The 26,359-nt window shown below is 49.0% G+C and overlaps 1 protein-coding gene across 5 annotated transcripts in view; it reads right to left on the bottom strand.

Annotated features, from left to right (window-relative positions):
• Positions 1–23,155, bottom strand: part of LOC111143264 (ATPase Na+/K+ transporting subunit alpha 1) — a 28,943-nt gene extending 5,788 nt beyond the window's left edge. For 2 of the 5 annotated variants that reach the window (XR_002640319.1, XR_002640318.1), the window contains exons 1-14: positions 22,933–23,155; positions 12,721–12,825; positions 11,974–12,033; positions 9,945–10,148; positions 8,783–8,896; positions 8,164–8,506; positions 7,435–7,703; positions 6,758–6,956; positions 6,392–6,501; positions 4,394–4,528; positions 3,682–3,874; positions 2,170–2,345; positions 1,015–1,151; positions 56–206 (exon numbers count right to left, since the gene is read on the bottom strand). Coding sequence is in view for 3 of the 5 variants with exons in the window: in XM_022496884.1 (XP_022352592.1) it covers positions 56–206; positions 1,015–1,151; positions 2,170–2,345; positions 3,682–3,874; positions 4,394–4,528; positions 6,392–6,501; positions 6,758–6,956; positions 7,435–7,703; positions 8,164–8,506; positions 8,783–8,896; positions 9,945–10,148; positions 11,974–12,033; positions 12,721–12,825; positions 22,933–22,944 (2,208 nt within the window). In the remaining 2 variants the exon portion in view is untranslated. Of the gene's footprint in view, positions 1–55; positions 207–1,014; positions 1,152–2,169; positions 2,346–3,681; positions 3,875–4,393; positions 4,529–6,391; positions 6,502–6,757; positions 6,957–7,434; positions 7,704–8,163; positions 8,507–8,782; positions 8,897–9,944; positions 10,149–11,973; positions 12,034–12,720; positions 12,826–22,148; positions 22,161–22,932 lie in introns of those variants that run through there. The other 3 variants (XM_022496885.1, XM_022496886.1, XM_022496884.1) reach the window with 3 other exon arrangements.
• Between the last annotated feature and the right edge of the window lie 3,204 nt (positions 23,156–26,359).

Genomic DNA, 26,359 nt, shown 5'->3' with positions numbered 1-26,359 from the left:
GTGATCACGGGGGTCAACAGGGCCTGAGAGAGCCTTGCCCTGGCTGCCTGCTAACCTGTCTCTGGCAGCCTTCCACGATGATAAGCTTCTGCTGAGGAGAAGTCCTGGCAAACACGATCTCCGTGTGGTACTTCAGAATGTCATCCAGCTGCTCAGAGGTCATGTCCTTCAGGTCGCTTCCATGCACCACACAGGCCTTGGCGTCTCTAGGATTGGGATGGGAAGAAAGGTCCCCCACTGCTTCACCCGTGTGATGCTCCTCACCACAAAGGAAGGTTCTACTACATGGGAGGCTTTGTACGACAGCCCAGGGTTAGACGCGATCTTCCCCATCGCCTTAGAGCTACCATCTGGGCAGTAGTCTGCAGGTTACAAGCATGTTCCTACATACTAGATCTCGTTCAAGACTCACCACCACCTGTGGGGCAGCGTGCCTTCGCCTTCCTTATAGAGGACATGTTGAAATGATAGGACCAAGTTCTAGACAGGAGATCAAACCCTCTCATAGCCCAATGCTGGGGGAAGGGGGCCCCACACTCCAACGAAACACCAGAACAATACCGCTTCGTCTCTGTTGCCTTCTGTACTGTCCTGTCCAAAGTCCTTTTTGGCCTGAACTACCTGGACAAGTTAGCGTGGCCCTGGAAACGGACTTGGTGCGAGGTGTTGGGTCGCATGCTCTGTGGTTAACAGCATGAAACTGAAGGCTCGACTACAGAGTGTACCATATGACAAAGCTTCAGCTTCCCTGCTCTGCAGCGTGGGACTGATGCCCACCTTCACACGTTACTGCGTCAGTGCTAAGAATATGGAAGCACCACCCAAGTGTTGGCTACAATGACATGCTCTCACTGAAACCTTCCCCTGGAAGGACAGGTTGCCTTCTGGAACTGCAGGGGCCTTCCCTATTCAGAGCAGGCCCAGAAGCACACCATCATGGAACCAAGCTGATGATCCCCAACCACCATCATCTGCACATTCAAGGCAGAGCAGGCTCTGAGTTTCCTGCCTTACCTGGGGTTCACCTGGCTCACTGGGATGTTGAGGCGGGCAGCGATGTCTTCCACGGTCTCGTTGCCTTCTGAGATGATGCCCACACCTTTGGCAATGGCTTTGGCTGTGATTGGATGGTCTCCAGTGACCATGATGACCTGGAACAACAAACAGGGCAATTTATTTGAATGCAACTGCCTAAGCAGGCAAGAAGAAATATTAAGGATGCTTCATCTTGGAATATCAAAAAGACAGGAATGCAAACCTAAAATGGGTAAACGTTAACCAAAAATACAAACATGCACCTGTTTATGAAAACACAAAGCAACATCCAGATCCTATCTTGGTATAGGACAAGATGTGTAACATCTGTTTTTCCTTTTATTACACAGTCACAAGAAAACTCAAATGTACTAAAACCAGCCAAAAAAAAAAAAAACAACAAAAAAAACAAACTGATGCTGATGGGACTGTAGGGCGAAAGTGCCACATACTGCCTGGGGAGCATCCCCAAAGTGGCTTAATTTGGGGAAAGAACATAAATACGTAGAAAGAATTCAAATCTTGATGCTGCTTTTCTGACCTGATGATTATATTCAGAAGACTACACTTACGAGTATAGTCAAAGTGGTGGGTGAGTTATTTTTACAAAGCTTTTCAGGGCGGTATTACCAACAAGAATGAGAGAGTGGAAACAAATCAAGACAGCCAGCACCAAGGCGGGCTCAAAAACCACCTGTTATCAGTGCACTTGAACAATGTTCCGTGACTTAGAGAGACAGATACAGAGGACACCACACATTCATTAAAAAACCAGTTAACTGAAAACGGAGAAGACCTCCTGTTCGCTACATGAAGTAGATCAATTTAGAACGCGAGTATTTCAAATTTAAGACCTTACGTCAAATCTTTTTGCTCTTTTCAATGATTTTCAGGCTTCCGTTTGTTTCCCCCCAAATGTTTTTTTTTTTTTTCTTTTGAATCCCTCATCTGCTGTCTACACCAACATTTTAATACCATTTGGCCTTTTCTAGTGGTAACCAAAGCTTTAGAGATAAGAAACTCATCCTTCCAGTGAGAAAACGAGCTGGCCACACGGCTCCCGTGGGGCCATGTGACTAAGCAGGGAGCCCCGAGGCACGACAGTGATGTCAAGGAAGCACACTACACACTTACCTTAATGCCAGCACTGCGACATTTGCCCACAGCGTCAGGGACAGCGGCCCGCGGAGGGTCAATCATGGAGATGAGGCCCACAAAGCAGAGGTTTTCAACAGGGAAGTTCACCTCATCTGTGTCAAACTGGAACCCTTCAGGAAACTGTTCATCGGGCAGAAACAGGTGGCAGAAACCTGCGAGGGCGGGGTGGGGTGGGGGGATCTGTGAGGACCTCACTGCAGGCGACAGCCCAGGACAGTAGGTCATTCGGATGGTCTACCTCTGGCTCCAAGCTGAATTTAGAATATTGTTTCGAGTTTTAAAGCCGTGAGGTTTTATGTAACAGGTACAGATGCTATGGAGTCAGAAAAACCATGCAAATGACAGAGGCCATGGCCAAACCTCAGTGAAGCACCCTGTCCAGTGCAGAGAAGACGGACAAGGACAGAACTGCTAGGCACTGGGACTACAGGCTTCTAGACCTGCCACTCAGGTGCTTGGATTAGGCAAATCATGTCATTATTTGACTCTGCTTCTTTCTTTAGAAAAACTGAGCTCCCATCTCTGCTCGCTGTTCATCTAACCACAATTCATCACTGCCCACCAGCAAGGGCCAGCCTGCCAGCCATGCTGAGGATAAATACGAAGCAGACACATTCTGCCCGAGGTGCTTATCACACAGTATCACTACTGCAAGATCAGGACATTCCAGAGGCTCCCACAATGTGGTATGAAGGTTACAATGTTCCTTAAAGTGGTAGGAGGTGGCAAGTAGGTTCGAGGAAGAGAGAACGCTTCTACTCTGGGCCCGCAGACACGGGGAACGGGGAAACAACACTGGACAGTGATTTTTCAGTGAAGAGAGACTTATAAGAGAGACATCTCAGATCGGATGAGGGAACCAGAGGACAGGCCCAGGCAATCAGTTCTGAGTTACTAAGCTAAGCGGAACAGGAGTACATCAATGATGGCTTTTTACCTGTCCACCTCCAAAAGAGTGCAAACGTCTCTTTCTCAACTACATTGTACAATGAGTTTAACACAGTTCTCGTCTGCCCTCGCTGACCTACTCGGAAGGACAGGTGGCTCTCTGGATGAAAAGTCTGCCGCGAACGTCATTTGTGAGCGGACCCATACGGTCCAGTGTAAATTCACAACTGTTGGGCCAGTCAGGAAATGATTTTACTCTAGGCATTAATTTTAATTTCATTAAGTTTGTAGGTCATAGTCCTAGCAACAAAGGTTTGATAATAAAGCTCTTCCCCCGGCCCTCTTTTTTTTTCCAGGCAAACAGAACTGACCAGCCTGAGACCAAAGGTCTAAGTACGAATCGGAAGCAAACCAACAGGGTTTTGTTGCTTCGAGGCCCCCAACAAGTCTCTCCACACATCTCTCCAGCCCTTCCTATTTTCAGAATAGCAGAGCAGATCGAGGAGGAGGAGGAATCTTCTGGAAAGGCTCAGGCGAGGTCAGGACACTGCAGAGGCAGACCAGAGCAACAGCCGTGCGGCTGGCCGTCCCCGTCCGTACCTAGCACGCGCTCTCCGAGGCCGCCGAGCTCCAGGTAGGCGTTCTGGAAGGCGTCCTTCAGCTCCTCATCCAGGGGCTGCTCCTTGCCGTGCAGGAGGATGGAGCTGCAGCGGTCCAAGATCCTTTCCGGGGCGCCCTTCATCACCAACAGGTGTCGGGGCTCAGACGTGTTGGGGTTCTTGTGGATGGACAGCTGTAAAGGACGGTGGAGACGTGAACACCAGTAGCTGCAGGGAGCTCAGCTCACCTACTGCTGAGAGTGTCAGGACAACCACCCAGGTCCCCTACTTCTTAACTTCGGTGTCCCACACCTTGTCGCATACTTTGAATGCTACCCGAAAAACCAGAACGGCGAGGTCGCCCTAAATCCCTGGCCTGTGTTCCTTCGGAAACCTCTCCTGAAGGGAAACTGGGAACAAAAGGACAGCCCGTCCGTGGATGCCTCGCCCCCTCCCCACAACCCCTCTCCAAACCATAAGTACACCAGAGGGCCCCAACACGTTAGGAGAGGGTTTGTTTTTCCTACTGAAACACAAGTTAGCATTTTCTATACCTAATTCAGGGTCAAATGTAAAAGTTCACAGAAAGTTGGGAGAATTCATTTTTTGAAGCCATTTAAGCTTGTAACATTTCAAATGGGCAAACAGCTCTCCTTCTGGCTTCCAGCCCTCCCCGCCTGCCCCCTGGGCTGCCTGTGCCACTGCTAGGCCACCTGGTACTTGTTGGTGGAGTTGAAGGGGATCTCTACGATCTTGGCGTATCGCTCTCTCATCTCCTTCACAGAGCCACAGCACAGCTCGATGCATTTCAAGAGCGCGGACTCCGAGGCGTCGCCTGCCACTGCCCGCTGTGAATAGAGATGTCACCTGTGAGTAATCCTGCAGCGCACCACTGAACACCTGGAGAGTTCCCCAGATACATCCGAGCTTGTTCGAGGTGGAGGACAGGGTAGGCGAGGAAGAAGCAGCGATGGCAGCAGGGACCAGCCTCCCTCTGCTCAGACACACCCCAGCCTCCTCCTATCTGCCCACCTGCCCCACCCCAGTTCCAGCTTCCAGTAGAAGAGGGGTGCCTGAAGGGGTTATCCACCCTTGAGAGGAGCATAACACACTCTTCTAACCTACTTTAGCCTGTTTTTTGTTTTGTTTTGTTTTTTTAAAATCTTCCCCTGTTGCAAGGTCTCAAAGCCAACACTATTCCGAAGGATGTACTCCTGGTTGTGAACCTGAAAATACCAAATGAGAGTCCAAATGTTTACAGCACCTACAACTTAGAAGAAAATCCCTTCAGTTCCCAGGACTGGAGGCAAACTGTCTGTGTCAAGGGCAAAATAGAGGGCTTTAAACATTCAACTGTGCAAAATCATCTTGGCCTGAATGGTGTGAATGGAAAGCTATTATTAGCTCCAACAGTCATATAATCAGCTAACATTTTAAGTTGAAGTCCACACTTGAGGTAACACATACTTCTCTTTTGTGTGATATACTGGGACATACTAAGAACATTTTAGCTGTAGCCAACTTTTATATAAACACTTGAGAACTCTGACTGCTTTAGGACTACACAGGCAGATGAAAAGATTAATGCTCATAAACACAGTAGCCCCATTTAGTAAGAAAGGTGGCTAGGTTTGTTAAGAAATGTGGAATCAGTGGAATCATTTTTAACAAAGGCCAGTTATTAAAGCACAATAGAGCAGCATGCCTTTTGGGGGGGGTGGAGGAGGGACAGTAATAATGCCACTGACACGGCCCCGCCCCCTGAAATAGTCAAATACAGGCCATGCTCCCTCTCTGGCACTTTTAAGTGGGGAAAGATCTGATACCTATTACGTTCTATGCTGAAAACCTAGAAGATTTCCACTTTGAGGTAAGGAAATACATGAAAGCAGGCATCTCAAGTTCTGTCCCAGGATAAACAATATCTTCCTCTAATCAACATTAATTCAATGCCGACAATGCCTCCTTCAAAGGATACAGGGGTCCCATCTTCCCAGGAGAAGCCCTCTCAGTTCCATCTAAGTGGGCCTTCTTTCTCTCAGACAGCCTGGTCTCTACCCAGAACCACCCCCAGCAGCCCTGCTGAGAACAGGAGCCCAGAGGGCCTCCTCACACGTCTTCCGCAGCCTCAACAACCCTGTGCAGCTATGACCTTTCCAAGATTGTCTCCACAGGCAGCACAGTGAAACCTCAGTCATTTCGCATTTCACATGAATTCCATGAGCCTGAGCTTATTTTTGCATCATTAGTAAGCAAGCGGAGAACAAATAAGATAAGAGAAATAGCTGGGCTATTTTAAGAAAATAAATGGCTTAAGGGATTTACTGGAATCTACTGTATCCTAATATGCAAATACGATTATCGAGTCACAAAAGCAGCCCTCACTGTCTGCTAGGTTAGCAGATATCATACTCAGAGTGGCAAAACTGGGTTTTACTCATTCGGTTTCTCACGGTAAAGACTGCTTCCCACTTCTGGTCAGTTCTTACAGCAGAGTCCCTCTTCTTGAACCTCTGCAGACTGCAAGTAACCCTTAGGGCTTTGGGATCCCCAGACAACACTTCACAAGGAGGGTGTCCCATGAGGAGCAATCCCCTTACAGAACCCAGAGGGCACATGCTTTCTGAAGGAAACACTCAGGTGGTGGTTCTTGTGGGGTACCTACACCCCCACACGGCGGCCTAACAGCAAACAGGAACTCCTGCGCATACCTTAAGGATAGGTAGGTTTTCCTGGTTTGCCTGAAACACCGCCCTGTTACAGAGACCCGCAATTCTGGACAAAGCGAGCCAGGTGGCTGAACTCTTGTCAAATGAGACACCTGGCAGAGGCAGGAAAAAAAAAAAAAAAGAAAAAGAATGCATTACCTTTGTATTAACATCCCATAAAAAGGGAAATGTTTCATCTCATTTCCCAACTAATGAAACTAGTCAGGTTTCAGGGCAAAGTCAAAAGAAATCTCAAACCCACTCCCTTAACTCCTTACCAAATGATAAAAAACAAAAACAAGAACTTAAAAAAAAAAAAAAAAAGCCACATGAGGTGAGGCTATGGTGTTGGGTGGGCCTGGGCCTTACCACTCTGATTCTCTGTCGTGTCGGCTTCATGAATTTGATTGTCGAACCACATGTGGGCCACTGTCATCCGGTTCTGAGTCAGAGTTCCAGTTTTATCCGAGCAGATGGTAGATGTGGACCCCAAGGTCTCCACAGCTTCTAAGTTCTTCACTAAGCAGTTTTTCCTTGCCATGCGTTTGGCAGTAAGGGTCAGACATACCTAAAAACCATTAGGAACCAGATTATTTCAATCTCAACAAGAATGGAATTCTATAGAAACTCCCTAATATGGAAGATGCTGGTCTAAAATTAAACCTCTCCAGCCATCCTCTGAAGTGTGAATAATAATGGGAACATGTATAGAGGGCTCCCCTCTTCCCATAAAGCAACAGATTAATAAAAGTGAAAATAGCCAGGATTTACCGAATTATAGTGCCCCTGCTCACCCCCTTAATTCTCCTTTGTTATACTGCTGTGGATCATGTGATCAGGTCAGATCAAGATTTAGGCCTATTTAGGCTTTGGGGTTACTATCTTCCATGTAAAAAACACACCAAGCCTCCCCGCTATCTAACCCTACCACGCACAAGCACATGCGATTAACCCTGAATCAGCGGCCACTGTCACTTGGGGGGAGGGGGCGGTTCTCAGGTGCCAGCGGATGGAAGAGTGTGCACGGTTTTCCCCGAGCTGCTTACCGTGACAGTGGCCAGCAGACCTTCGGGCACGTTGGCTACGATGATGCCGATGAGAAAGATGACGGCCTCGAGCCAGGTGTACTCAAGGATAAGAGAAAGGATGAAGAAGGACACACCTAGGAACACGGCCACACCCGTGATGATATGGATAAAATGCTCAATTTCAGCAGCAATGGGAGTCTGTCCTCCTTCCAGTCCAGAAGCAAGTGTGGCAATTCTTCCCATCACGGTGCGATCCCCGGTATACACGACAATGCCACGCGCGGTACCTTAAAAAAGAAGGGAGGGGGAATTGTACCATGTTTCATCAAAGAAGTCACAGCTTTTGGACGATTACCTGTCACGGTTAAAAAAGAGACAAAACTACGCGCTTCCAAGGGCCAGCTCTTTGGTGGGTTATGCACAGTTTCACACCACGGAGACTGGCGAAGGGCATTATATCCAGGAGCAGGACAGCAGCTCCCAAGGCCACTGCCAGGTTAGCACACCCAACCGTAGAGGCGTGTGGGAGGTGGGGGGTGAGGACAGCCAGCCAGCCAGCCCCCAGGCTTCCAGAGCCTTCCTGCCAACGACTGATCCGCCGCATCTGCTGTGCTTGACCACAGCAGTCAGACAAGGGGCCAACAAAACCAGAACAGGAATTGCATTTCTGGTTTTTGTTGTTGTTATTGATGCCCAAGATAAACAGCACGCTGTGAACAGAACAGCGCCTTAAAATGGTCTGTCTACCTTCCACACAGTTGGTTGAAAAGAAGGCAATGTTCCTCGTTTCCAGGGGGTTTTCATTTGTGAAGTCTGGAGACCTAGTCTGGGGCTCTGATTCACCAGTGAGTGAGGAGTTGTCCACCTGTCCGTGAGACAAGTAAGAGGGCTGTGTGAACACACGCCGGGCCATCCTGTGCACTCCGCCTGAGCCCGGGGACCCCGCTGAACCCACCTTGCAGCCGTTGGCAGAGATGATTCTGAGGTCAGCAGGAATTCGGTCCCCTCCTTTCACTTCCACCAGATCCCCAACTACAACTTCCTCTGCGTTAATGCTCATTTTTTCACCATTTCGAATCACCAGGGCTTGCTTTGGGAGAGAACAGTTTCCAATATTCAATCAGAGAAAAGAGGCTGCTCACAAGGACTGGGCAGTGTTGAAACAAGAAAGCCAAATTCCAAAGGGATCTCTAATATGAATCATACAAGTACACGACAAGGAGATTATTGATCTATTTATACAAGTTACAAAAGCTTGCTGGGTTATCTGCAAGGTGGCCCTCCTTTCCCATCAACTCAGAAACCTTAGCTCCACACTAGCTCTCATCCCCGGGGGTCTCAATGGAGAGGGCAAAGCAATCGGTACCTGGGGGACCATGTTTTTGAAGGATTCCATGATCTTGGAACTTTTAGCTTCTTGATAGTAGGAGAAACAACCAGTTATGATGACGACAGCTGATAGTACCACACCAAGATAAAGCTGGAAGGGAACAAACAATTTAGGACCACAGGCTTGTAGTAAGGAGCTGGGAACATTCACTTTTGACCAAATAAAAACCAAATTTTTAACAGGTCAAGGCTTCAGAAATAAATACAGAGCTCGTGTCTTCAGATTTATCTTCCTAAAGACTGAGTATAGGAGGGTCAGAAATGGGGGTCCCAGAGACACGTGGTCCGACACCTTGACTGACTTTTGAAATGTTCTACATGTATCAGTTTCTCCCACCTTATTAAAATAAAGATCTTGTGAGGTGCCTGGGTGGCTCAGTGGGTTAAGCCTCTGCCTTCGGCTCAGGTCATGATCCCAGGGTCCTGGGATTGAGTCCGGCATCAGGCTCTCTGCTCAGCGGGGAGCCTGCACCCGCCCTCACCTGCTTGCCTCTCTGCCTACTTGTGATCTCTGTCAAATAAATAAACAAGTTAAAAAAAAAACACAAACTAATATAAATAAAATAAAATAAAGATCTTTTCAAAACAACTTATGACTTCCGAAGAGGGGCTACCAAACGCTTCAGGATGTGCATTACGGGCCAACAATAAAAGCTGTGCTCTATGGTGTGTGTGGCGGCCAGCCCCGGGCCGGGACCTGCACAGAGCTGCCTGTTCACTGCAGCCACATGTACGGTGAGGTCCAGCTTGGAAGAGCATCTAGAAGGTGGGAGATGGAGAGACAAACTGGAAACGAAGAAGGAAGAATGGATGGGCCTGGAAGGCCATAGTTGCTAACACTGCTTTCCCTCGTGTTTGTTTGCTTTTAAAGACTTCCGTGAGAGAGGAAGAGAATCCTAAGCGGACTCCTTGCTGCGCATGGAGCCCAGTGCGTGACCTCACGGCCTGGAGATGATGACTTAAGTGGAAATCAAGAGTCGGGCGGATGCTCAACCAACTGAGCCACCCTGGTGGCCCTCTCCCTGCTGCTTAAAATGATCAGCGAACCGGTGGTAACCAGTGGACGACAAGGGAGTGGCAAGGACGAGAAGGACGCCTCACGCACACTTAGTGATCTAACTGGGTGCTACAAGACTCACGTTATCGTTTTGAGGCTCCTCCTCCGTGGCCGCCTGGATGCCGTAAGCTAGGAAACAAAGTAATGCTCCGATCCACAGTAACATCGAGAAGCCCCCAAAGAGCTGCCGACAGAACTTGACCCACTCGGGGGTGGTGGGAGGCGGGGTGAGCGCGTTGGGGCCGTCGCGAGCCAGGATCTCCGCAGCCCGAGCAGTCGTCAGGCCCTGAGAAGCAGAGGGATGGCAGTTAGACGCACTGCCCCAGAACGCACAAGCGCAGGTATCTACCGGCTAGCTTGAGAGCCCCAGCAATGGGTTTGGGAAGAAACAAAATCCCCCAAGCCAGAGAACCTATAAAACCTGGCAAGTTCTGATAAGGACCATCTCCTGGTCCGGCACACAGCTGTCCAAGCTTCCTGAGGATCCTACAACGCCCAGACGCATTTTAAATGGATCCATGCATAGATCTGCATCCAGTCTGATCTAAGTTAGGTAAGGGACGCAGGCCAAATGGTATTTTTACCAAAAAGATACAGCAGTGTTAACTCATCGATTCAGTTTTGCAAAATTAAGAGCTTTGAGTTCTTTTGCATACTGAATCTGTCAGGGATGGGAAGAAAGAAACCCTCTGTAAGCATCAAAAAAAAGAGAAAAACCTTCCCTGTAGGAATCCAACCTGTGAGTGGTTTAATAGCCAAGTTTTCAGTATAGAAGTCTACCCTGGGAACGGTAACTAAAAGGACTGTCTGGCTGGGAGGGTTCACACAGGTGCACATTCCAGCCCACCCCCAGGAACCTGCCAGCTTCAAAGTATTCACTGAAAAAAACCTCCCTGCACTAAAGCCTTGTGCTGCTCTAAATGGGCCTTAAAACCAAGATACGTGGATGGCACACAGTAGATACAAAGCTCCTATGACAAGGGGAAGAAAATGTGATTACTTTCATATTATCAAAATACCCAAGTGGGGGCGGGGGGAGAAGACAAAACCCATGTCTGCCCAAAGTATCTGTTAATACAGAATTTGTATTCATGTTACTTTAAATATTGGAGTTACCTAGGGAGTATGAGGAACAGGGAGATGAAAGCCAGGCAGTTAAGAGAAAGTGAGGACTTGGCTGGGACCCTCCCTCAAGTTCCTGGCGGAACCCCAGGACAGAGTAACGGACACCCACCATCCGAGCGCTGGGCACGGAGGCCGGGGCTACCCTCACTCTCCTGAGGCCCCTTTCCCAGGGGTTACTACAAGGGAGAACCCGTGCTCAGCCGCCCAACAGTGAGCGGCAGCTCCATCTGGGAGTCAGGCCTCCCCTCCGAGCCCAGGGCACCCATGCCAGCAGCGCCGCTGACAACTTCTTGATGTCAGCGATATCAAATAATGATATCAAATTATAGATATCAAATAATGGCTGCACAGTGGCTGGCACCCATGTGAGTCCCCAGAGTTTTTACATTTTGCACAGAATGTGCACATTTTGCACAGAAATAAGAAACTGCACCCTTCCCCAACTGTTTACTTTTATGTCATTCGTGCGGCAAATTTAATACCAGGTAACAAGGACCCACAACACAGGCTTTGCGGAAAGATTACTTTAAATGGGGTAAAAAGACAAGTTTTGGATGAATACTAGAATAACCAAGGTTCTGGAGCAATGGAGCTAGATGGCAAAAGTGCAAAAACTGAAGTGCTGAAGATTCACCTCACTCAAACATTCAATTCCATGTCACGAACGCAGAAGAACAGAGACAAAAATCTGTAATCGAAAGGTCAAGGAAGGAGCGCGGCTGTGGAGCCACTCCATTTCAAATCCGGGTGTTTCCCCTGGTTAGATCTCACCTGTTATAAAACAGGGACAATAATGTCCACTTTCAAAGTTGTCAGGGGCCAAGAAAATACTAAAGAATCCAAAAGCCTGAGCTTCACCTGGGGCACAGGGGATACTCAGAGGGTGCCTGTCACCCTTCTCCTCCCAGAGGCTCCAGGCTTAGGTCTGTGACATGGGAGAGAGGCCCCAGGGAATGATCCCGTACAAGTGAGACATGACAACATACTCGACTCAGGTCTGTTCCATATTTGCGATGAAGTTCGTCAAGGCTAAGTTTATGGTCATCCTAAGGGGAAACAGAAAATGAAAGAATTAAACACTGTCCCACGAAAAAAAAGGTTGGAGGAAAGCATTAATGTCACTCCTGGCAGGTACTGGCTCAGCTCAGCTAACAGGCTTTCCTTCCCTTGCAATGCGGGAGGCCTCTCACAGATCCCCAGCAGCTCGGAAGCCGCACAGCCCTGTGCTGAGAGCCCGCCCTGGAGGATGGTGGAAGCTGTGGGACAAGCCCCTTGCGACCCTCCACAGCTTCAGGAAGGCCCAGGAGTCTCGGCACTGGAGGGAAAACTTGCCGGCCTTCTTGGATGACCAGCACGTTCTAGACAGGCTGTGTCGGCGGAAGCCTCCACAGCTGGAGGGGCTCGAGGTCCCCCTCTGTCTGCTATCATCCAGAAACAGAGAAAAGTGGAGGCCCCCCCGATATCAACCACAGTTCCTTCTGTGGACCTTTGGTTATGCCAGGGCGGTGGATAACCTTCCCAACGCGCTCCAACAGCCTGGAAAGTGAAAATTTTCCATATTGACCTCTACGGCTTGGTAAGGTCTGTAGAAACAACCACAGTAATGGCCTCACTTTTCAAATAAAGCCTCTGACTGAAGGATTCGGGGGGGGTGGTGGATATCGAACACCCAACAGATAGGATTCAATTAACTTACAAGGAGAACAGAAAGCAACCTGCCTCCTAATACTCACCATAGAAACTTCTTTCTTCAGTTCATCCATATCCCGCTCTTTCTTCGCCTTCTTCTTGTCGCCATGCTCTGAAACGGCTGCGGGTTCATATTTATCACGTCCGACCTACAGGAGAATGTGGGAGAGGTGAGGTTGTGTATGATGAACACACGGGAGACTGTGGAGCAGGGGATTTCAGCAGGTTTTAGGACGGCCAACAACAAGACAGTACTCGTGGAAACGCACGGGGAATGTAGATGCACAAACCACAAACTAAACAAGAGCGACTACGATTTTAAGTACTGCACGTGCACAACACGCCATCTGCACCCAAGGGCATTAAGACCAGGGGAGAAGTCATGGGAGCCACAGAAGGGTCCCGCCAGGCACTTCCATTTGGGGTGAACAGGGAGAGGGCGGTGCAGCCGAAATCTCTGCACCACCCCCTTCCATCCACCCCACTGAGAGAATGCAACCATCTTGACATTAGTAACTGGGGTGCTGATGTCTCCGCGTTCTGAACCAGCCAAGTCCAAGTTAGACTCCTGCTCTCTACCTCCCAGCAGCCATGCATCCTCGGGTGAGTCCCTGACTCTCAGGCTTCTGCTTTTTCCTCCCTAGCATGGAGAGAATCGCTGTGCCTACCTCCATGTAGTGTTTTCTGGGAGAACCAATGAAACAAAACCCTTAGATGCAAGTCACTTTTATCATTACGTTTAAATTCTCAGCTTTGCCAAGAAGCCATTAAAGATCCAATTTAATTTTTTTTAGGTCTTACATAAGAATAGTGACCTGTTCATCTTTTCTTATATGTAAAAAAAGAAGTTAGCCTAAGAATACTTAAAGTTATTTAAATAAAAGAGAGAGAGAGGAAAAAAAAGTCCTCTCCCCAGTCTACATCCCGAAAATAAAGCCCCCAAATGAAAAGTCCCTGGAAATGTTTTGACATGAGCAGGGAGGAGGAAAGCACGTGCATTGTCACACAGTTCACAGGATCCACCTACGCCCTCGTGAAAACTGGAACAGTTTTTAGAGAAAATGGTGATTCTATAGTTTAAATTTAGAGTGTTCCACATACCCCTCCCCCCACTCCGTTTAAAATGCTGGAGCTTATCTAGACAAAGCCTGAACTTGGTGCTTCAGAGCTTGGTCAGCCCAGACTTCGCCCTCCCTCCAGACACCCCCACCCAACAAACTGCCTCCCGTAACTGCCACTTTAGACGGAGCAGGGGAAGGAGAGAGCAGCACTTTTCTTAAAATGGATGCTCTGTCGTGCTACTGCTCCATTATCTTGTAGCTCTCCCTTACTCACTTCCAACTAGCAGAAGCGCACTGCTAGCTATGAAAGCAATTAACTGAGAACCTGTGTCCAGATCAAAATTTTACTGTGCTTATTAAAAAAAAAAAAAAGAAAAAACAACAACAACAAAAAAGGACACAGGTGTATCTCAGTCACAGCCAAGATGGCTGCAAATAAAATACAACACTCACTTGACTTTGGAAAACATCCTCTTAAGACTCTAAAGAGAAATCCTGCCCCAAATGAGTTGGTGCGGCCCACAAGCAGAGACATTTGTATTATTCATGCTGTTCAATAGCTGCGGTTCCTTCTGCAGTGTTCCTTGACTAACTTCTCCCACCAGAGTGGAGTTCTTTTGTTTCTATCTTATCTGTTAAGAATGAAGCAGTCTAAAGATAGTCAACATTCTTGAAATTCTCTCCACTGTGGAGCAACCACAACCACATTTGTAAGTGCCTCTTTGCAGAGAGCCCTCCGTACCAGTGTTAAAATGGAAAATAATCACACACTGAAAGCAAACACACAAATAAAACAGAAAGAAAAGACAGGGCTTCCACCAGACAAGAACCACAGCCTGAAGTGGGATTTCTTTCCCGTATTTAATGGGAAAGCACATCACTTAAAAATCATTTTAAAGGCATTGACTAGGGAATCTCTAAAAGACTATGTGGTCAGTTTGTATTGACTTTTAAAAGAGAGTTCACAATTTCTCTTTTAAGCAAGATATCATTAATACAAGTTTAATTTAAATATGTGAAAACCAGATTTAAAAAATCCCTCTGCCTCACCACCTATATGCTTGATGCTCAGACTTTCAGTATTTTCCACTCCAAAAAAGGGGGAGAGAATGATTAAGAGCGAGAGGCCCTGGACAGGTTCCAAAGTTGTATCCCCATTTACAGAAAAGCATGCTGCCTCCAGACTCAGTTATCAATGGTTAAATTGGCTGGGAGTTTGATTTCCTAATAGCTCCCATCCTCCCTCCTCATCAATTCATGCTATATAAGGCCGAGTTTTAAATGAGGACATCTGTGAGAGAGACATGGCAAGTATTAATATGTGGAATTTCTTCTCCTTTAAGATCTTAGTTTTTTCAATGGGCAATGTTTGTCCAGAAGACCAGACGTCTTTTACAATTCAGTTCTTCCCTACAAGTAAAACAATGACTTAATATCCGCTTATTGTGACAGAAACGAATTATTTCTTAAGTCTCCATTAAGACTCGATTATCATAGATTCGAAGCAGAAAAATATGTGTGTTTGTGTGTTTGGGGTAGAGGGAGTATAGGGTGGGATGGTGAACAATGCTAAAAATTGGGTGAGACAGCATTTTCTTTATTATCTCCTTTAAAAACATTTGGGAAAAATGAGAGAAACATGGTTTCCCCAATTGACTACAAAAACCTTTCCTGCAGGTTCTGGGCAGTGGGCACACATTCTTACTTCTTCAATCAGAAAACTCAGATCACTTCTCCTACACCCACCATGCTCCCTGCAATGGCACCCCCTCTCACACACCCCAAGGTCTCTGAGGGAGGATACAATGGGAAGCTCAAGGTTCCCATGAGGCCCCACATAAATGAGACACTGACTAGTGAAAATGATGAAGTGAGTTAGGTTCTGGTTTGTGTGTGTTTTTTCCATTGCTAATTTAGGAAGTGGGAGGTCACAAGGAGGGCAGGGGCGTGCCCAGTGTGACACGGCTGAAAATGGGTCCTTACTTCATCCTGTGCTTCCCAGGGATTCCATTCTCCAAAGATGCCCTAAGGAATTCTGCTACTGTTGGATCTGAGCAGTGGGAAAAGGTACCCAGGACATGGGAAAAGAAAACTCCCAACAAGAGAAACCAAGGTGAACACTAGTAATGAGGTTCACTCATGTAAAATCACGGACCACCCCCTAGATGTGCTCCTTTGTCTCTGTCAGTAACGAAAAGACTAAAGAGGGGACCCGTCCCACCACAGCAACAGATGGCCCTGGGGGCAGCCGGCAGTTCCATGAGCTTCAGACTTCTAGAACTGCTGAAGCTGCCTCCGGGCTACTGGGAAGTTCTGGACATCCATGCCCTTTCAGCCAACATTGCTGTGGTGGTTGAGGTAAGCCACCACCCCGCCCCCCCGCCCCGCCGTCCTGGATGCCTGCGGGACCCTCAACAGTCGGCCTCAGCTGCGTGTCCCTCCGGACGGCAGTAACATTTGGTGTGATGACTGAAGAGTCTAGAAGGCATTCTGACCGTTTGATTCATCAAGGGGCTGCTGTCAAGCCTGAAAACAAAACACCTAAAACCCGGCATGCCTGGCCTAAAACCTACACACAAACTAATAAAGCTTTGGACCAGCAAGAGGGGCCAGAAGGGGCGCTATGCCTTCCTTCATGTGGGGGGAAAAGCGGGGGTGGGGGGGGGGCACGGGCTCTTCCCATCTTCCCGGGATCGTGCATTATTAAATCATGCTCAAACACAACGGTGTACTTAGAGGTACTCTGCAAAGCCCGGGACCATGGGTAATATAGAACTGGGTTTTAATTAACATATAAATTACTGCCATTCCTCGCCTCCTATGAGAACCCCTTTCAACCTTAAAAAAAACAACCCATTCGGGGTATTTTTTTAAATCTCATCAGTTAAAACTTAAAGTATCAGAAACGATCAAGCCCAGTTCATTACAACCCCCAGTTGCGCCTAAATGACTAAGTGGTTTAGTTTGCGTGCAAGGAATTTTCTAGCCGGGGACCCAGGGCTCCGAGGTGGCTGTGGCCGGGGCTGAGGGAGGACACACACTGCCTGAATACTGCAGCTGTTCTGCGCCTGGAGCAGCATTTAGGGCAGTTAAAGAATGAATTGCCTTCTTCTGCAGGAGGTGACCCAGGGGACCACCACGCCACGCCTTCATATTCCTTGTCACTCACCTGAACATGCAGCAGGCTAGAGAAGGTCATGGAGCAAAGCCAGAGCAATGGGTCCCTTCATGAGACCAGCTCAGGACCTTCCTACTTGGGCTGTAGCCCACCCAGCTGGGCATGGGGAGAACCCAGCTCCAGCTCTAGCCAACAGGCTCCCCCAGCCTCCCAAACAAACTAGGCTTAACCTTCCTCCCCAATTTCTTAAGGAAATTCTTAAGGAGCTTGCCAGCCCACCTGACCTGCAAGTTTACACCCATAATCAAAAAAAAATTGTAGAATGTCTAAACAATCTATATACTTTAGATTTACTACCTCTTTTAAAATTCTTAGTTCTAATATTCTTCGTTCTTTCAGTGATTGAAAAGAAAACAAAACCCAAGCCTGTTTTTTCACTGGGGTTAACTCAGTTAACCTCCATCATTAGGCACCGGGTTATGAAGAGTTAAAACTTTCTGCCTGTTCCTTCCATCCGCTGCCCACCTCACCCCTTTTCTCATTTTACAGAGCACTCTTTGGCTAGTGCTACTCAAAAGATGCTGTCAGTTCGAGAGACAAGGATTACTAGCTGGCACCAGCGTTCCAAGAGGACTGAATAAATTCCCAGTCATCATTCCTCAGTTGGTACACGAAGCGTAGGGTATGAAGTAAACCAGCTGGCAGGCTGAAGAGGACAAAGGCAGCACAAGGCTCCAGACACAGGTCACCCGAACTGAAACAATAAAACCAATATGGCCCCATGGAAGGATCATGTGGAAGATGTAAGACAAACAGAAAAGGAATCGCTCCAAAGTGCCCAGGGGCCTTGGCCACAACAACAGCCTGGAAAAATAAATCCGACACCAAGACCCACTGATCCCCACAACTGACACTCTCCACTTTCAGGCCCCCAACAATACAAGCCCCAAAGACAAAGCACCAGCCACCACGAACCAACACTTTGGGTCACTACTAGAAAACACGAAACAGTTGTTACTCAGTAGAGTTTGGATAAAACCAGATTCAAAGAGAATTAATGTTCAGATACAATTCATTGTAGAGTCACAAAGGAAGTAAGGAATGAGGTGTACTGGCCCCAATTCCCAAGGCTCAGGACGCAAATGAAACCCGAGAGAAAAACTGCAGGGTGGGTGGGTGGGTGGATGGATGGGGGCTCTCTTCTCACTGATCGAATTTGCTACCCAAACATCAGTCAAATAAATGTGAAGAACTTCTTGTGGATTCCTGACAACAGATTTCAGCAGAACTAATGAGGTGAGTCATATGCAAAGAACAGTCTCTCTGAGATTCCAGCCAAAGAATACACTTCCTCTCATACACTCAATTCATAGCAACGTGAGAAAGTTCAAACCTGACTTGGTTACGTCTCCTCTTCCAAAAATACAGAAACGAAGGAGAGCGTAAAAAAAAAAAAAAAAAAAAAAAAGCCAGTGGGCTTTCAACTTCTCTTTGCTTTGCATTATCGCTTACTGGCCATGTATTTTCAGAGTAACCCAGAACTGGACAGCTCTGGCAGCGATGGGGAAACATTCTGCCCAGCGTCATGCTGTCCAAACGCAGCCACTCTGATTACTGTGAGCCCATCTGATCTGACACTCGTGTTTCTTCTTCTGGCCTGCTAGCTGGCAGAGAGCCCTGGGCAGCTAGAAGGCACCGCAGCACAAATGTTCACACTCCCTTCCCATCACAGAGGGTTGAAAAGCAACCCCTCCCACCCCCCCTTTTTTTTTTTTTAGTCTTAAAAAAAAAAAAAAAAAAAAAAAAAGTCAAGTTCCTTGCTTGAAAAGTGAAAGTAGACGAAAGCTCTAAGATGCTGTTAAATTAGGAGGTCAGCAATGTCGAGGGATACTTCCACTTGGCTTTCCTTTAGACGGTAATTAATAGTAGTTCCGATTATTTTTCCATCCTTAGTATGTTTTTCAGGTGAAAGAAAAATTCTTGTCTGGCTTTGGAGGCCTTAAGACTAACCGATGAACAGGAAACCTATAGTTTATAAAGATCTGATCTTCTCTCCATGCCAAATCCTTGGTAAGCCTAACCATAGCTGTGATATGTGCCTGCACTGCACTCACTTTGGACAGAACAGAGATGACTGCATTTGGTCTTGGGGGCCAGGAGCCTACTTAAAGGGCCAGCTGAAAACCTGAAGCTTGAGGGCTTTAAAAAATATATATGTGTGTGTGTGTGTGTGTGTGTGTGTGTGTATACATATATATGTGTGTATACACATATATATATATTTGTTTTTACCTTTTCGTTTTAAATGAACAAACTAATTTTTCTTACTTTTGCCTACAAAATCCTTCAAATAGTTAAAGCCTTTATCTTATTCCTAAGTTTGGATATCTTTAAGACAACACAGCCTGATTTTGAACAGAAAGTCACTTAACTGTTAATTTGTTGCTAAAATAATCAGGAAACAAGGACTTGGAAAGGTTCTGGATGGAGCATGTTTGGGTACCAAGTCTATTGTGCTTTCTAATTCTGGGTTCACTTTTTATTTTTAAATGAAACTTAGTGGTAACACTTCCAGTTTACAAGAAGCTGGGTGGGGGTGGGGAGGAATATCACCCTCTGTACCAAAATGTACACCTTTCTTCAGTTTTAGCTCTCACCTGAATGCGTATTTACTGAATTTTTTAACCCCCCCTGCAGGGTGCGGGAGGGAGGTTACAGGGGTTAGCCTCCTCTCAGCCTCCTCATTTACAATGCAGACCTCCCCCTTCCTTACCCTCCCACCCAAAGGTGAGTCACTAGAGTGTTACAAACTTACTGGCAGAGAACACTACAAATTAACAAACAGTAAGTTACCAAAAGAGGATACACCCTCAGAACAGGGTACAGAAAGAACCCTGAGCCAGGAACTGTCACACTCACACACTGAACACTTCAGAGGCAAAAAGAGCGTGATGCAACCTGGGCCCTCTGGTCCCAGCCCTCTGGTCCCCGCCCTCTGGTCCGGCCCCCTGGCTGGTCAACAGTTCCTCCTGTAACCACTCTCCACTTGCTCCAGGCCAGGCCCGGGCAACTTTCCACTCTGAGGACTCTGCCTTCCGATGTTTCCAGTCTAAAGTACTCACTTTATAGCGGCCAGAGGGGATTTAGTCACACTTTCAAGTTGAGCTCCCAAAGGGCAGCTGATAATGTCACCATAGGATTTCTGCTGACATGTGTATCCCTTGTGCAACCTTCACCTGAAATCTTTTCCCCCCCGCTCCTCTTGAAATCACCACCCATAAGCTAGGATATTTTCCAGGTAACTAAGTTAATATTCAAACAATGGGGAACCACAAGGAAGGACCTGGTGACATGCCCCCCACCCCTAGCTTTTGTAAACTTGAGAAAAGAGAAAGATTTTTTTGTGTACCTTTTGGTGAGCTAGTTGTGGGTGGCAGGACTGGCTGCGGCTTTAGGCCAAGTCACTGGCAACAACACCCAATATGAAAAAAAGGGACAAAATCCTATTTCATCCAGGAATGATCCAGCAGGAGCTGAATCTTTCATTTTCTTACCGAGAGCTTAGGAACTAGATTTTTAAGGAGAAATAAAATCACCTGAAATACCATCAAAACTTAGGCCCCCAAGGCAGTGGGAAGAGGAGGGGAAGAAATTAACAATGACCTTAAAAATTAGCTGCCAGCACAGGCTTCCTGGTTAACCAATTATCAGGAGGGCTTTAGTCACCACTCCACCCACATTTTAATCCCCATGTGGAAAAATCCCAGCATTTCAGCATAAAATATCCTTCTGAACATTGGACTATCACGGTAAGTCACTGGGGACAGAAGGGGTGACTTTATCTCAGGAGAATCACCAACACACATCTCCCCCCTATTTAATATTCAATTTACCAGAGTCCCCCAAAACGCTTACCCAGCAGATAAGGAGCCTATCATCCTGGGAACCAGCTATAATTCATTTTTGTGTTTGCAGCCACCGGCTTTTTATACTAAGATCCCTAAGACATCCTGAGCTCAGAACCTCCACAACCCAGGTGTGCGAATCACCACTGTTGTGCATGGGTTCAGTTATGAAAGAGACAGATAACGGTGGACAGAACTTAGTTACTCAAACAGCTCTTAGGGACATTAATTCAAGGATCACAAATACCCCACTTTCATCTGAATGAAGAACAACACTGGAGTTCTGCATATAAGGCAACGTTAAGTGGGTGAGTGTTCAGGCTGGGGAGGCCACAGGCTGTTCAGGAATCAGGCAGGCTGGTGTGTCACTAACCAACCATTTGACCTTGAACAAGTCACTTCACCTTCCTAGGCCTTGAGTAACATATCCCCGATCACTACACCTCCCCCAAGCAGGAATGTCCAGCTCAGGATATCAACTTTTCTCTTTTTTTGAGGGAGGGGAGATAAAAGGGTGAGCTTAAAAGGTCTTGTTTATGGGAATGACCTAGGGTTTGTCGGTGTGGCCTGGGACCATTAACCCACTTTTATATCGTGGGGAGTATGCTGGCTGGTTCTCAGCTCTTTGCCTCCAGCTCTGTAACCAGGGCCAGCCTTCCACATTCTATGATTTTAAAAGATACTGGTGGTACATGCCACTTCTCCCTACCCTTCCTATCAGGTTCAAGGCTTTCTAATCACCTCCTTCAACACCCAAAATTAAGAATCCCCAAAGAACACACCCTGCCTCTTCCCCCACCACTCCCGCCACCCTGCGGAGCCCTGAAAATCTCCAAAGACCTACTAGATGCCCACATAGTGCAAGCCCTGGAGATAACGGAGCGCCTGTTCTCCTGCCCGTGTTCTCACGACCTGGTCATTTTCTACTATGAACTGATACTTTGTGGGGGGGGCGGTTATCTTGTATGCACTTTCCTCAACTTGACTTTGGCTCCGTTAGGGTCTGATACTCGGTCTTTTGCCGTGGCTACAGGTTATCGCAGCTACGAGGCACAGAGACACAGAAACGAGCTGTGGCTCTGCTCTCGCCAGAGCTTCGTGGATTCTCCGCCCCTGCCCCGGAGACCCCCTGGTTCCTGCGGGAGCCGCCCTCTCCCGCGGCTCTGCGCTCCTACCACCTCGTCCCGCCCGCCGCCGGCAGTCCTTTCTCAGGTTTATTGTACGCAGAGGCCCTGAAGAGCCAGCCAGTCCTCCTTCCAGGCTCATCCCTCAAAAAATAAAACAAAACTCTACACACCCCGCCCCACCAGGGAAATGACCACTCCAGCCGCCCCAGGGCGCATCCAGTGTTTATGGAAAGCGGCCCATTAAAGCTCTCAAAAGTATACCTTAAAGGCCATCTTAGGGCGGTGAAGACACACCCTTTCTGGCACCAGCCAGCACTACCAGCTCCACAGTGAAGGGAAGCCAGTTTTTGTTGTTTTTCCCCCTCTTTGGGGAGGGCGGCCGCCTCTCCGGGTTAACTGGCTAAGCCCCAGCGCCACCGAGAGTGGGAGCCTCACCCCCTCAGGGCCGCCCCCGCGTCGGAAGCCCCCGCGGGCGCCCGGACCCGGGCCGCGGTGGGAAGGCAGCCCGGGAGGGGCCCCGGCGGCGCGCCCCAGGGGAAGGGGAGGAGCACGCCTTTCCTCCGGGCACGGAGGGCGGAAGGAAAAGGGAAGGCAAGAGATGGGAGGTGAGGGCGGGCGGAGAGTGGGGAGGGGCGGGGAGGGGAGCCGGCTTCGGGGATGCCGCGGCCGCCAGCTCCTTCCCGGGGCGGCCCCGCGCCGTCCGCCCTCCTCCCACTCTGGGCCCCGCGGCTCCCGAGCGCCGCCTCCAGGAGCCCCCGGCCCGCAGCGCGCTGGGACCCGGGGGTCCGCGGCCAGCCCCGCGCCGCCGCCCGCCCGCCGGCCGTCCCCCCGGTGCTCCCTCCCCCCGCCCGCCCTCCCGGCCCCCATTGCTGCGCTCCCTCCGTTTCCAGAGTGCGTCGTCTTTTAAGCCCGGCCGCCTTGCCTGCCCGTTCCACGCCGCGCCGCTTCCTCCTCCGCCGCCTCCCGCTGCGGCGGGCGCCCTCCTGACTTCTTCTTCCTCCTCCTCCCTCCCGGCGCCCCCTCGCCGGACTCGCGGCACACTCACCCCTTTCCCCATGGTGGCGGAGGTCTGTGCGCGCCGCCGGGTCCTGTCGCTCGAGAATCAGAGAGGAAAGAAGAGAGCAGCTCCCGGCCGAGCTAGCGCGGCCGGGGGAGCGGAGAGGAGGGAGCTAGGGCTGCCGCGGGGCGGGAAGGAGGGAGACCGGCCGGCGGCTGGGGCCGATGCCGCCGCTAAGGTTGCTACCGCTGCTGCTGCCACGTGTCCGCCTCCTCCCGCCGCTGCTCCGCGCCCCAGACCCCGCCGCAGCTCAAGCCCGCGCCTCCTCCTCACTTCCTAAAATATGCAACCTGCGTGTTTGCCCCGCCCACGCCGCAGCACGTCACCGTTACCGGAGCAACCTGACACCGGCCGCCGGCCTGGCTCCGCCCCCGCCCCAGGCCCCGCCCCCGGGCCCGGGCTGGCCGGCTGCGGCCCTACGGGGCTCCAGGCAGGAGGGCGCCGGGACCCGGGGCGCGCGTGCCCAAGTCCCGGGAGGCCGCGGTCGCGCCACTGCGGGGCGCGCTGGCTGGCTGGGCCGCAGGGACTCTGCGGCCGTGCGGCTACCGCGCCCCTCCTCTCGCCGTCCTGCGTGACACCGGCCTGCTTTGTAGGACACGCGAGGTCCGCAGTGGGTGCGGGTATGCTTTCGGAACTTGGCGCCCCGAATCTCCACGGGCCGTGGAAGGAAACCACAGAGGGGCCTTTGCAGTGTTTCAGGGAGCTCCTGTGGATTAAGGATCGAGCCGGGGTGGGGGTGGGGGTGGGGGAATAGGGTGTGATTGCACCCGGCGCTCGCCTGAGGGACTCCGCCTCCCTCGCGGTCCAAGCCCAGCGCCCACCTGCAGATGGCCTGCCCAGTCTCTCGCTGCCCTCCCAAATGCCCTTTTGCTCTGGGACTCGCGTGATCCACTTCCCACTCGGCCCCAGGAAGAATGGGTCTGGGCTGGCCTTGCAAAAGGTCCCAAGCGCCCTCCCCTTGCTTCTCTTCGTGACCCCAGTGACCACCCAAAGGGCTTCCAGTGAAGTTTTTCACGATATTGTGTGAAAGAAACCTGTTTGCCGTTTTGGGGGATTCGGTTTTTAGGGAAGAAAGAAGAAGCCCAAAGGAATGCTTGTCTTTAGCACACGAGGCTGTCTTGATGGGGAGATGTTCCAGGACCTGTCTGGATCCTCTCTGTGCCTCCCACCTGGCAGGGCAGCTCCCTTGCCTGCGCGGCCTTGGGTGAGGGACTCCGGGCATGGTGTGTGATGATCAGCTCAGGAACCCCCATAGAGGCAGGGCCTGGCTGTGCTGTGGGACTTCCCTCCCATTAGAGCTTCTTAGCAGAGGCTGCTGTGGTTGAAGGCCTCCAGCATTGAGAAAGCAAAGTATTATTATTAATAATACTTTCAGGGAGTCAGATATACTCTGGGAAAGCACAAGATTTGCAGGAGAAAGTCTCTATGCGTCTCTGGGAATTCCTACAAAAAACAAGGAAAATATTAACGTCCTAAGCAAGTTAAAGCTGACCCTCTGAACTCTTAAATATTAAATTAACGTGGACAAATAAAGATGCGAAGCTTGAAAGAAATAGAGAAGGAAGGAAGGAAGGAAGGGAAAAAGGAAAAACTAGCAACTGTATTATCAGTACAAACATTAGGGTAATTTTTATTACTTCTTCAAAGATAACTGTTTCTTACAGGAGTCTCTTCCTCTTGCCCAAGAATGCATTGTTAAAGGCTGACATCTCTTCTAGGGACCATCAGACTTGGTTACATCCTTCTAGACCATGAAAAGCAGCGGAATTGTGACCTGGATTCAGATTCAAGACTGCTGGGGAACGAGCCCTCAAGTCCAGAACAGAGTTCCCTACCCTGCTAATTCAAAGACAGTTACAGTGTGTTACCAGTGCTCTGCTCCAGGGCTCTAGAAAATGGTTCTTTCACAAGCCCTTAGAGCCCCCATGACTGCTTACCCCTAGAAAGCATTTGCTGGCTAAACATCTCTTAGACTGTTCAAGATTAATCATTCCATGTGCTCCAGTCTGAATGGGAAAAGTACAAAAAGAATAGCAACAAAATGTAGAAAGAAGCCTGAGAGATGTAGATTTTTCCTACCAGCTGATCTCCTTTTTCTCCCTTCCTAAGTAAAATTATCTTTTTTTTTTCTCCGTTCAAGACTATAACCTCAACAGATCAACGCATTTGCCTTTGCCTCTAGAGCTGTTCGTCTGGCCACTGGAAGATTGCTGTAGGTCTTTCCAGGAGGACCTCAAAGTTCTAGCTGAATTCCAGCATGGGGGAAAAGGCATAAAAATATAGGAAATGTTAACTAAAATCTTAATGTCGCCTTGCCTTTGCAAAGTGCTTTTCCATATAAAAGCCCCTTGGGGCGTCATAAGTCAGGAGGGTAAAGGGTTTTAGCTGCATTTTACAGAGTGGAAAACTGGAGGCTCAGGGACTTTCTTCTCACAAAGCCATTCAGTTAGTGGGAGCCATCTTTCCGCTTCTAAAGTTTGGTCTCAGCACAGCACCAAGGAAGTTCTGGTGGGGGAAGAGCAGTTGCTTCCAGCCCTGCTGTCCTCACACTTTTCTACATGCTTCTCTTTTGTAATCAAGAATACCTCCACTAGAGCCTTTACTCCCCTGGCCTTGCTCTTCCAAGGTCTGTTGTGGGGCATCTAAGGCAGAGAGCCATTATTTTTGTAGAAACGCCCCACGTAGATGAACACACACTCCCTCCACCCCGCTTCTGAACCACTGAATCCCCCCGCCAGAGGCAAATCCCAATCCATTTTCAAGGTACTTGATAGTGTGTCACTTTTCATTGCAGTCTTGTTGAAAGAAACGTAATTCAATGAAAAAGTTTCAGCATATCAGAAAGGGCTTTACTATTACCCCGATAAATTTGATGCTTTCTCTCAACAGCACTTTCCCCAAGTGCTATGGTCTAGGCACTTCTGGGCAGTCTTCAGGGGTGTTTTTAGGAGTAAAGTTTATTGCCAGGAGTCAATGGCTAATTTTAAGAGGTGAAGGGAAAAACTGTGGTCAAGAAGCAAGTGACTAAAGGGGGAGGGTCCTTTTCTTGGGAAAGCCTTCTTTCTTCCTCTTGGGAGAGGTTCTGAATGGAACCTTAGAGATCGAATACTCCCTCATTTTCTGATGAAGAACCCAAGGCCCAGGGAGCAAGTGACACTGTTGTCAGCTGTCCCAGGAGATGGGCTGAGTTTTGTGTTCATTTTCAAACTCCCAGAGCAGTGCAAGGGATAAACACTACTTCCAGAAGAGAGGGCAGGGCAAGTTCTGCTTCTCCATTGTATCTGCCTCTTGTCCCATCAGCTCTTTTTAAGCTCCTCACTCAGGACACAGTTAAACTGATCAGCCTGGAGACTCAGGCATTCTCAGACCCAAGACTGCCAAGTGTGCGTGGCCTAGAGGAGAATTTGACACAACC

The sequence above is a fragment of the Enhydra lutris genome, unplaced genomic scaffold (assembly GCF_002288905.1).
Source record: "Enhydra lutris kenyoni isolate GAN:26980312 unplaced genomic scaffold, ASM228890v2 scaffoldscaffold9, whole genome shotgun sequence".
NCBI lineage: Eukaryota > Metazoa > Chordata > Mammalia > Carnivora > Mustelidae > Enhydra > Enhydra lutris.
Note: the sequence above shows the minus strand (reverse complement) of the source record. Positions and strands in the feature narration are given on the sequence as shown.